We start from the raw sequence: 12,298 nt of genomic DNA, 5'->3' as shown, positions 1-12,298 counted from the left end.
TACTGGCCAGGCCCAGACTACATGCCACTAATTTCTAAGCTTCCCCCCTTTAAAAACAAAACAAACAACAACAAAAACAGATCCAAATCATTTTGCACCCTACACAGAGGATAAAGCCCTGTCCAGTGGGCTGAGATGACTTCAATATTAAACCAGGCACAGTCAACCCCAACATGAGCACAGAAACCACGTAAGAAAGGCGGGATGGATGAAGAGAAATTCTCCCAATGAAAGAGCTGGATCAGAGAGAGGAGAAAATGAGGCTTCAGGGTAGGATGAAGGAAAAGCTGTTAAGGGGCAAGGTTGGAATAGCAAGTGATTCGGTTCTGTCTATAGTTGCTACGCTGGGCTTCGTTAGGATGGTCCGGAAGAGAAACAGAAAGTGGAGCGCAAAGTGTAGCAAAGTGTACGACGAACTTGGTTCCACTTTCCGCAGACTATGCTCTTCCCTCCTCCCTCCAATCCACCTCTAACTCCGACCCCAGCCTAAGACAAGGCTGTTCTCCTCCAATGTCCACGTGGGGGCAGCCTGTCTCCGCCCCGCCACCAGGAGGACTTCCGCGTCCTCGCCGCCCCGCCCCCTGGCAGTTCTGCGCATGCTCGGGAGCCATATTCGCCGCGGATGCTTGGCCATCCGGGTTGGTTCTCCAGCTGAGTAAAGCGACGCCGATCTGCACCCCTCACTGTCTTCCTCCGGTGAGGTTCGGTCCCCTACGGCCCGCGGAAGCGTGGTCGCTGTGTCCTGGGCGGGGGCTATCTGCGTGGAGACGACGGCCCAGGCGGGGGCGGCCGCCACCGAGGAGCCGTGGGCACGATGACTTTGCACCCGCCTCCTCGGTGACCGGCCTGCCAGGGACTGGACCCCGCCGGCCGCCGTCGGGCATCCCCGCGCGGTCTGGACGGCGGGCCCGGGCTCTGGGACCCCCCGTGTCGGTGCGAGGGGTGGGGCGGCCCTGCGAGTCCCTTCGGGAAAGTGGAGCGGCGGGGAAAGTCCAACGCTTGTGGCGCCGGCGCGGGGCGTGGACGTAGAGCTGTGTTCGCAGCCTAATCGAAACCCGGCGTGGCCTGGCTGCTGTGCTCGGGGCCACCTTTCTGTTTCTCCTACACGTTGGAATCGACTCCTGGCAGGTTAGCTTGCCGATGACTTTCCTAAAATGTCAGTTCTTGGGTCCTTGCGCCCAATCATTCGACGGAGCCGTCAGGAATTAAGAGATTAAGTTTTCACCTGAGCACCCAGACCCTTCAGATGTCTGTCTAACTTTTCAGCCACGATTCCTGGTTTCCCATTATTTGGCAGTATAGGAACTGAACTCAGGGTGCCATTTTTCCACAAAGGCAGAGCTTCCATTGCTGTATTTCGAAGATATGAGGCCCAGGTTTACCACCTGCCCCTACACCCTGAAATTTAGGGCCATATCAGGCTTAGGCAATTTGTCTTGTCTCTTATCCGCTCACTTCCACTTCATTAACCTTTCTCATCCCGCTCTACTTAGAATGTCCTTCCCTTCACCCTTTGCCAATTTTCCTTCGACTTGAGGCTTTTCTACTTACTTTTGTCTCTCCCATCTGTGGTTCACTCTCATTCTTGATTTTTGTTTCACAAAAACTTACTTGCTGTCCATCCCTTCTTCCCACCCCACCCTCGGCGCCTCTTCCGCTGTGTCCCTCTCCTCTGGCCTCTCGATTTGAGTTCTTAAGACAGACTTGGCTTTCACCTTCAGCATCCAGTATAGTTCCCTATGGCTGTCTGATGCATAGTGTTAGCTGAATGAGGGTGTGGAGCAAACTATTTAAAAGGTAGAAGACACTTTTCGCTTTTTGAGACCCGGTTTCTCTGGGTAGCCTTGGATCCTGTCCTGGAACTAGCTCTTGTCTACTAGGCTGGCCTTGAACTCACAGAGATCCCCCTGCCTCTGCCTCCCAAGTGCTGGGATTAAAGGCGTGTGCCTGGCTAGAAGATACTTCTTAAATTATGATTTTTTTTAATGATCCTATTTTCTTTTCACAGGAGTTACATAAAGTTCAGAAGCCATGGTGAGTTCATGACACGTTTCGTTTAATTCGTGCCTGTTGAATGCTACGGCTTGTTTGCAGCCAAGAGACTGACAGGAGAAGTGAAGCAGAAGCAGGTGGAGGTGGGGTGGGGTGGGGTGGAATGGTGGCTTCCTCCCCTGAACTCAGCACCGGGACACAGCTGTAGGTTTGTGGGCTTCCAGAAGCCGACTGACTGCAGTGACAGGCATCATCGCTCTGTTTTTCCTTTGCAGTCTCGAAGATATGACTCCAGGACCACAATATTTTCTCCAGAAGGTAAATTAGAAAATTTAACTTGCTTCAAAGAAAGTTTTTGTTTAGCTTTTTTTTTTTTTTAAGTATTATACTTTTAGCGGGGGAGAGGGGGAGCTACACGTGTGTCTTTTGGTGTTAGGCTCATTCTTCTTGTACTTTGAAATAGCTGTTGTCCCTAGGTTGAGTAGTGAAACTAAGGCTGTGACTGTGCCCCGCTAGTGTCTGCTGGATTCTGCTGGATTCTCTGACTCAGCACTGTAGGAACACAGAGGGACGCTGGGTCTCGCTGTTTTGCAGGTCGGTTATACCAGGTGGAGTATGCCATGGAAGCTATCGGACACGCGGGCACCTGTTTGGGGATCTTAGCCAATGATGGAGTCCTGCTTGCCGCAGAGCGGCGCAACATCCACAAGCTTCTGGACGAAGTCTTTTTTTCTGAAAAAATCTACAAACTTAATGAGTAAGTGGATCTTGGGGGAGAGTTTGCACTATTTCACTTCCCAGCCCAAGTGGGATTGGTATGTCTGGAAAGGAGTCTTCTGTGTGAGATGGTAGAACTGAAGGGAGTAGATTAATTCTTTTCTTGTGAAAATGTGTATTTGCTTTATTTTGCTTGAAACCTCCTCGAAGCCCATTTATTGTATTATGTCTCAGTATGTTCAGTATGTGTGTAATTCACTTCGAGTGCAAAGCTAAACAGTGCAAAAAGGCATTGTGCAGTGATAAAAGTATGTACTTACTGGTCACACAGATTCGGTTTACAATTCAACGTCCATCAATACAAGGTGTGATGTTGTACCAATTATTTGACTTCTTGGGGACTCAGAGTGGTTATAGAAATCTAAAGAAACAAAATAAATGAGCGAAATAAACTCACACAGTGCCTAGCATAAAGCAAGCCCTAGTGGTATTGCTTAGAATGACAGTAGAGATCCTGGAGAATTATATTGACTCTTTACCAAAGAACTGGGATTTGGAGATCCGGGCACAGTCAGCCACATAGTACATCTAGTTTCTGTTCAGGTTGAGTACTTGGGACTTTGTTTTTCGTGGAGGATTGGCCGTGCTTCATAGAGACTTTGCCTTGTGGGGTGTATACCGTACATTCTGACCCTTTTCACATCCTATCCCTACCCTCCCCGTCTTCCTTCTCCCTCCCCACAAATCTTTCTTACGTTTAGTCTGTTTACAGATTGACTGACATTCCCAGGGCCATCTGTGTAACCGTGGGCTGAAAGCTATTGGAGGCCGGTGGGCTTAGCAGTTGGCACATAACCAAGGACAGTGATCCTTCCTTTGTCAGAATCTGTCAGCAGCTAAGAGTTGCAGTATAAAGACAGGATCCTATGAGCCCCTTCTCGACTGATTATTGGTAGGATTATGGCAAGTCTTTTTCTGTCCTGGTAGCCAGCTCCCAAATAATGACACGAAGACGTCGTATTAATTATGAAAGCTCAGCCTATAGCCTATAGGCCTGTTCCTAACTAGCTCTTATAACTTAAATTAACCCATTTATATTAATCTGCATTCTGTCACATGGTGTTACCTCTCTTCCATCTTGTCCCTCTTGTTTCCTCTCTGTCTCTGTTGGTGTCTCCTAGGAAATCCTGCCTGTACCTCCTGCCTAGCTATCGGCCGTTCAGCTTTGTATTACACCAGTCCTGTATTCATCTTCACACAGTGTACAGATATCCCACAGCATCCGGTCTTGCCTGTGCCCAAAGCAGCTGTGAACTGATGGTTTTAGTGTAGTCTACAGCCCACTCTTTGTCTTCCCAGCCCCTTTCCCACAGGCCTTGTCTGAAAGCCTTAGAGAGGCAGTGGTGTAAGCGACTTCTTTAGGGCTGTCCCACAACTGTCACTTATCCCCAGCGTCATAGACATCCATGATATGCACTTACCAGCACTTAAGCTGAGGCTTCTCTGATTAAGGCTGGGGTCTACTTTTGTCTAAGAGGAAAGGTATAGGTACTTAGAAGGCAGTTGGGTTCTGTGCCAGGTTACATAGCACCAGAAAGACACTCCTGCATGGGCCTTGTGCTCTCACGGGCCTTTGGCACACTCACTTGACACAGTGTCCTTCCCCCACAGTCACTTTAGGCCCTACTCAGTGACTGGAGCACTTGTTGAGGCATAGTCCCAGCAGGTAGCTAGACTGGAGACCCAGGAAAAGCTTTGGGAACTGGCAGAAAAGGGAGTGCATGCCTAGACAGCCCGTGAACCCCCACCCTGTGTCTCTTCCCCTCACACCTGTCAGGCCAGGCAGTGAGAGTTACACCCCAGTGGAGTGGTCTGTCCACTCAACATAGCCTTTTCTTGGGCGCCCTTGCTTTAGCTACTTAGTGTTCCTTCTCTTGCCTGCTCCCCGAGGGCAATAATAAATGTGTCTGCTGAAGAACTGAGACTGCGTTTGTTTATCATTTGTGCTGAATGACATTAGCTAAACATCTCTCAAGATCATGATCTTCTAGCCTTTTCCCTGAGGCTGGTCCTGTAAGGAAAGTTGGGGAATCCTTCATAGATCTAGGTACTTCTTAACACTCAGAAATGCCCTAGCAAGCATCTTTCCTCTTACATTGGTCTTTTTTTTTTCCTTCAAGGGACATGGCTTGCAGTGTGGCAGGCATCACATCTGATGCTAACGTCCTGACTAATGAACTAAGGCTCATTGCTCAAAGGTACGGATGGAGTAGTGGGACACCCAGCACGTCCCGTGGCTCCAAGGAAGGGTTTAAAGTTGTTTAGAAAACCCCCTAATTGGCCAGGCGGCGGTGGTGCACACCTTAATCCCTGCAGAGGCAGGCGGATCTCTGAGTTCAAGGCCAGCCTGCTCTACAGAGTGAGTTCCAGGATGATCAGAGCTATACAGAGAGAGATACCCTGTGTGTGGGGGGTGTCCATTAATTGAAAAGTGTATTCTTCCTAATCAAACAAACTTATAAAATTATAAAATACTGGTACACATGAGAATACTAGTATTTTTCTCCCTCTGTCCTCTTCAGAATATAAGTCACTGCTACATTTACCCCATATATGTTGTGAGAGCTGCAGGCTGTGTTCCTGTCGCCCCAGCTCCTGGTCACCTGGCTAGCTTATGCCCCGAAATAACAACACACAAACTGTATTCTTTTAAACATTGCTTGGTCCATTATATCTAGCCTCTTCTCGGTCAACTCTCATACCTGGACTAGCCCATTTTTAATAATGTGTGTAGCACCCCAAGGTGCGCTTACCGGGAAGATTTTAGCCTACGCCCGGGAGATCTGTCTGAGGCGTCTTACCTCACTTTCTCTTTCTCCTAGCATTTTGTTCTGTTTACTCCACCCACCTCTGTTCTAACCTATGAGGGCCAAGCAGTTTCTTTATTTTTTTAACCAATGTGTTAATTTCATTGGTTAAATAAAGAGACTGCCTTGGCCCTTTAATAGGACAGAAAATTAGGTAGGCAGAGTAGACAGAACAAAATGCTGGGAGAAAAAAGCCTAGTAAGGAGTCGCCATAATTCTCCCACTCCAGAAAGACACAGGTTAAGATCTTTCCTGGTAAGCCAGCTCGTGGTGCTACACAGAATATTAAAAATGGGTTAGATCAATATAAAAGAGCCAATAAGAGGCTAGAACTAATGGGCCAGGCAGTGCTTAAAAGAATACAGTTTCCGTGTAATTACTCTGGGTAAAGCTAGCCGGATGGCGGGTCGCAGCCCCACCGCTCTTATTACAACACATATATATGTTCTCCCCCCAGAGGGCATTTCCTTGCATTGTATATATTTTCGAGAAGCCTGTTAATATGTCATTCTCTTTACCATAGGTATTTATTACAGTACCAGGAGCCAATTCCGTGTGAGCAGTTGGTTACAGCATTGTGCGATATCAAACAGGCTTATACACAGTTTGGAGGTACTGAGTTTCTTTGGGAATACTCTGAAAACTTAAAACATTCTATAAGGAATAAACTTTTGCTTTGTTTTGTTCTGTGTTAAGGTTTTTTGAGGTTGATATTTTGGCTTTGTTGGGTTTCTTTTGGGGGTTTTAAAATATATTTTTAAAAATATATTTTTATTCTCTGAGAATTCCATACAGTGAATTTTGATAATATATACCCACCATTTCCTTCCAAATCTCTCCCCCACCTGCCAACCTGCCTGACTTTATGTTCTTTTTTCCCTGCCACTTTCCTCTTTTAAATCCTGCAGTCCAGTTTGTGCTAAACAAACGCTCTGGGTGTGGGACCTGCTCTATAGCATTGTCACTTTAGCAAGGGCCACACCTGTAAAGAAAATGACTTCCTCTCCCAGCAGCTGCCAATTCTAGAAACTCATCAGCTGGAGGTGGGACATCATGCCCACCTCCCTCGGTATCCCTCCTCCCCTCAGTATCCGGATCCCCATCCCTTCCCTCCTGCCCCCCCCCCCGTATCCCTCCTCCTTTGGTGTCCCTCCCACCCCCCTAACCCTCCTCCCATGTGCATGGGTCTTGAGCATGTTGTCACAACTACTGCGAGCTCGTTTGTGAATTCCCTGTTGTATCTGGAAAACATTGTCCTGTCATCTGCCACCTCTGGCTCTTACAATATCTTTGTCCCTTCCGCAATCACTAGGTGTTGACAATGCCCAGCTTAGGGATAAGCACTCTGAAGTCTCTTACTCTCTACATGTTTTGTTTGTGAGACATTCACACAGTGTAGCCTAGACTCACCTGGAGCTCTCTGCATCCTTCTGCCACAGCCTCCTGAACCCTGGGGTGCAGATACCGCCTGTTCATGAAAATATGCTTCCATATGCCACAACAGGATGCTTCGTGGCCAGAGTAGCCTTTTCAAGTCTGGAAACCGATTATTTTTACATAATGAAATTCTGCACGGGGGTGGGGGGCTTCAGTTTCCTCATTTCCCCCCTAGCCGGAGTCCAGCTCCTGGAAACAAGTGGCATTTGTGACTAAGCTTATCTGTGGTGGCCAGAACACAAAAGCAATTTATGCTTGCCTAACTCCACAGACAGGCTTGGGCCGCATCCATGGGCAGCTCTAAATTGAGGTGGTTGGGTTTTAAAATTGAGATTATTGATTTTTTTCTTTGTTAAAGGAAAGCGTCCCTTTGGTGTTTCTCTACTGTACATTGGCTGGGATAAACACTATGGCTTTCAGCTCTATCAGAGTGACCCAAGTGGAAATTACGGGGGATGGAAAGCCACGTGTATCGGGAACAACAGTGCGGTGAGTATCTTTGTGATGCTGACATGCAGGGAAGGCTAAGGTCTGTGCTGTTGGAGTAGCATTTAGTGCAAGAGTGTCTAACAGCATTTAACACCAGTGTCAGCGCGGCCTCAGTGTGGTCTCAGTGTGTGCTATATGCTGTAGTTTGTTGATGATATTTATAGCTAAGTGATAGTTTTCAATTATAAGTTGTAAGAACTTTTTTCTTATGTGTTAATTCACATCTGAACCCTGTGTTGTTTGTTTGTTTGTTCCCCATTAAGAGACAGGGTTTCTCTGTGTAGCTTTGGAACCTGTCCTAGAACTTGTTCTGTAGACCAGGCTGGCTTGGAGCTCAAAGTTGTACCTGCCTCTGCCTCCCAAGAGCTAGGATTAAAGGTGTGCATTACCACCGTCCTGCTCACCTCTGAACTCTTTCGGTGGAGGTCACAGGTTCAAGGCCTTCAGAACACTGGTCACCCTGGTCCCTTCCCTGTCCATGTTACCCTTCCCACTGTCAACATTGTTTGTACCGGTTACAAAGCTGATATGAATTTAGGCAGTTGATGTGTTAGGCCAGTCCGTCGTACTCTCCCCTAAATGCAGAAATTTGAAGGAAACTCTCTGTGTTGATTCTTTGTTTTTTTTGTAGGCAGCCGTGTCAATGTTGAAACAAGACTACAAAGAAGGAGAGATGACTCTGAAGTCGGCACTTGCTCTCGCTATCAAGGTGCTAAATAAGACCATGGATGTTAGTAAACTGTCAGCTGAGAAAGGTAAGCCCAGTCCTCCTGATTTGTCTAACTGAGTGAGGGGATTCATTGAGTAGCTACAGCCTTAGGTCTTTAATGAGTTTTAGTTTATTGGAGCAGTCACCTTAGGGGATACTGGAGACTCCATGCTGTTAAATGACTAAGATTAGCCTTGATGAATTGTAGAGCCACTGTCATAGGGCAGACTTAAGGATTTGAGCCTGAATGTAATTCCTGTTTTGGAGATCCTGTGCTTCTGGCTGGCCTTGGCCTCACTGTTAGACCAAAGCTGGTATCAAGCTAGCAGTGATCCCTGCCTGTGCTTCCAGAGTGCTGGGATTACAGGTGTGCATCCATGCCTGATGGAAACTGCTTTTTGGGTCATTGTTTTAAAAAGAAATTAGGAAAGTTAATTAAAAATAGTGTTGTATTGTTTGGATATTCTGGCTTGTTCCTTCTGGTCAGCTCAGCTTGTGGGTCAGAACAACTTCTGACCTGGCCTTACTGGGTAACACAGATGTTTGCTGAGAAAGTTACTGGGGGAAGAAAAGATCCTTAGGTAAAAATGGTAATCAGGGTATCACAGGATCAAAGGTATTCTCTTCCTGTAAAAATGTGAGTGTATCGTTAAAAGTATAAAACATGGGAGAGTAAGAAAAAGGTCAAGATGCAGGTAAAGAGAGAGTAAGCCATTCTGCCTCTGACACAAGTGTGTGTTTGTGTTTTTAGTGGAAATCGCCACACTAACAAGAGAGAGTGGAAAGACCGTGATCAGAGTCCTCAAGCAGAAGGAAGTAGAACAGTTGATCAAAAAACACGAGGAGGAAGAAGCTAAAGCTGAGCGGGAGAAGAAGGAAAAAGAACAGAAAGAAAAGGATAAATAAACAAAGTCACGGATTTTATAACTCCTTAGAGGCACCAATTCAGTTAGGCATGGTCCTGGCCTTCCACCCTGGAAAGGTTTTTTGTTATTTCTTCTTTAACTTGCCCATCGGGGAAATAGGACATTACATACTGAATTGGGTCCTTGTCGTATCTGTCCAGTTGGATCTTTATTGTAATGATGGACATCTTTATAGACATCTTAATCTTAACACATAATTTTTTGGAATAAAATTTAGAAAGATTGGTTATGGTGAAGGAAAAATTTCTCTGTAGCAATAATTGTTGAAGATACCGCAGTTGGCCAGAGAGATAGCTCAGCAATTAAGAGTGCACACACTACTCTTGCAGAGGACCTAAATTCAATTCACTGCACCCATATTGGTGGGTCACAGCCACAACTTCATCTGCCGGGGAATGCAGTGCCCCTGGTGTCTGCACTCACGCATAGCCCACCCACATGCAGACACATATGATAAAAATGAGTAAACAGAAGAACACCAGGGTTGCTAGAGTGATGAAGTATGTATACTATGACTTACCCGGATTTTACAAAGTGGGCAGGCTACCTGCTGTCTCCAGGGACTGGTTTGAGACTGAACAGTTAGACTAAACAGCACCTTAGGGTATATCTGCATGTCTGTAAGGAATACTGAGTCCTGACACTGGAACTGAGGCTGCCCACAGTCAGCAGCCCCAGCCTCATCGAAGATAGCCTGGGAGGAGTGGCAGCCTGAGAAGTGGGACCAACAAGGAAGAGCAGCTCCAGTGAGGCCGGAGGGAGCGCGCTTGCTAGGTTTAGCTCATTCTGTCCGCTCTTCTGTGGCTTGGCAGAAGGAGTGGAGTGCAGTTGTTAAAATGTGGTTCATGGACTCCCAGCAGGAATAGAATCACAGGAGTAGAACCTGACTTTAAGTCTCTGCAGTTGAAACCCAGTCCCATCCTGTGTCCTTGCACTTGCATCCACCTCCACCCTAGGGCACTGGACCTAGAGTCTTGGGCATGGTGAACTCACAGTTGAGCACAAAGATGCATTCCTCACCTGGTTTGACAAGCCGTAGATTGGGATTCTTACGCTTGTTAAAGTTGGAGAGGTAAGTTTGGCACACTAGGATCACCTGATTGGCTTTTCAAACTTGGGCACAAGCTGAACTCCATGCCCCTTAGCTCCAGGGGATCCAGACATAGGCATGGCTTTAAAAACCTGGGGTATTCCATGACGGCAGAATGAGAACTGATTTCATTAGCTAGTGTCTGTCAAATACAAGGTCCAGTGTTTTGGTTTTTTTTTTTTTTTTTTTTTTTTTGAGGCAGGGTTTCTCTGTGTATCCCTGGCTATCCTGGAACTAGATCTATAAACCAGGCTGTCCTCGACTCAGAAATCACCTGCCTCTGCCTCCCAAGTGCTAGGATTAAAGATGTGCACCACCCAACAGGATCCCAGTTTTAAATCTCCAAAGTACATTGGAAATAGCAGTTTCTTGCAGGATGTGTGTTAGTTTATTTTTAATAATTTATATATATCTACGTGTGTGTGAGCGGACAGAGGCCAGGCATCCAAGATCCCCTGAGCTGGAGTTACAGGTTGTTGCAAGCTGCCTCACGTGAATGCTGGGAACTGAACTCCATTCCTCTGCAAGAGCAGTTACACTGTCTTAACAGCTAAGCCGTCTGTCCAGTCCTCGAGATGTCTTAATAATGACTTTTCTGAAACATTTACTGTATTGTTCATACAGCTAATTATCACTTTGGAGCCTGTTAGCTAAGATCAACTATATATAGTGTTTATCTGTTCATACCTGTTTTATACACGTTTCTACTTAAGAGACACCTTTTTTGGTGCGTGTATGTGCATGTGACATATGTGTCTTTGTGTCTTTGTAGCCCGGGCTGGCCTGGAACTCACAGCCATCTTTCTTCAGTTTTCTAAGTGCTGAGATAATAGCAGGTGTGTGCACTATACACAGTTGTAAAAGGCCCAACCAACAGCATTAGGGATAAATGTTTTTTCTCAAGGTACATCATAGTCTTCTTGCGCTTAGCAGATGAGCAAGCGCTGTGTCTGAAGGTCATTTTCAACCAAAAATCACTTATGCATGAAAACGTGATGCAAGATGGTTAGTAGGCTCAGCATCAGTAGAGCTGATGTGAGAAGGTCAAGGGTCACCTTGTGGCCCTCCGCTAGGAACATACTCCTCAAACTACTCAAAACAGGCTACACAAACTGCAGGGGAAGCACTGCGTCTCAGTCAGGGTTCTATTTTGATGATGAAACACCATGACCAAAAGCAGCTTGGGGAGGAAAGGGTTTATTTCATTGTCCACTTTCAGGCAATAGTCCATCACTGAGGGAAGTCAGGGCAGGAACCCGGGGGCAGCAGCTGAGGCAGAGGCCATGAAGGGGTGCTGCTTACTGACTTGTTCCCCATGGTTTACTCAGCCTGATTTTCTTGCAGAACTCAGGACCAGCAATCCAGGATACCATGACCCACAATGGGCTGGTCCCACCCACATCAATCACTGAGAAAATGCCCAACGACTTGCTTATATAGCCTGATTTTATGGTAGCATTTTTTTTTCCTATTTGAAAGTTTCCCTCTTTCCAGTGACTAGCTTGTGTCAAATTGATGTAAAACTAGCCAGGATACTGGGGTCATAAGTACATATTTGTAAGTAGACAGTCCCCCAAATCTTGATAGGACTGGCTGTCTATCCTTAAACGATCCTGTTTCTTCTGTCTTGTTAAACTTGAAAGTTGGACTGGGTAGAAAAGTGAGTCCAAAAACTGTCTTGGCTGTATCTCCAGCTTGTGCTCAGAGTCCAGCCAGTTAGCACTGTAGGGATCAGGAATGATCTCTCATTTGGGTTGCGGCAGCCTGAACTGGTTTTCTTTCCCCATAATCAACTGCCTCTGTAAAAGTCCAGTTCTCTACACTGGCCCATGAGAGCACCCTGTACTCTGGCCCTCTGCTGCCTTTTCCGCCTGTGTTCCCCTCTCCAGTTCATCCGAATGATCTGGCGGTCCTTGGTCCTTATCTCACGGCTCATACATTTGCCAGTTCTGCCTTGGAACCCCCACACCCCCGCCCCTGTTACCTCTGTCTGCTCCCTTCTCACTCGGTGCCTCTGGAAGAGCCACCTGCCCTGCCGTGCTTTCTCCACAGCGCTCTTCACCAGCTGTGG

The 12,298-nt window shown here is 46.8% G+C and overlaps 1 protein-coding gene across 1 annotated transcript; it reads left to right on the top strand.

The window, feature by feature from the left end:
- The first annotated feature begins 567 nt into the window (after window positions 1-567).
- On the top strand, window positions 568-9,366 carry Psma4 (proteasome 20S subunit alpha 4). Its single transcript, XM_075965866.1, has 9 exons — window positions 568-696; window positions 2,009-2,034; window positions 2,268-2,310; window positions 2,587-2,749; window positions 4,890-4,967; window positions 6,100-6,188; window positions 7,372-7,502; window positions 8,134-8,257; window positions 8,963-9,366. Exons 2-9 carry the CDS (start codon window positions 2,032-2,034, stop codon window positions 9,115-9,117), a joined length of 786 nt encoding a protein of 261 aa, XP_075821981.1. The 5' UTR covers window positions 568-696; window positions 2,009-2,031; the 3' UTR covers window positions 9,118-9,366.
- Window positions 9,367-12,298: the final 2,932 nt, after the last annotated feature.

This window comes from Microtus pennsylvanicus, chromosome 3 (assembly GCF_037038515.1).
Source record: "Microtus pennsylvanicus isolate mMicPen1 chromosome 3, mMicPen1.hap1, whole genome shotgun sequence".
NCBI classification, from domain to species: Eukaryota; Metazoa; Chordata; class Mammalia; order Rodentia; family Cricetidae; genus Microtus; species Microtus pennsylvanicus.
Note: the sequence above shows the minus strand (reverse complement) of the source record. Positions and strands in the feature narration are given on the sequence as shown.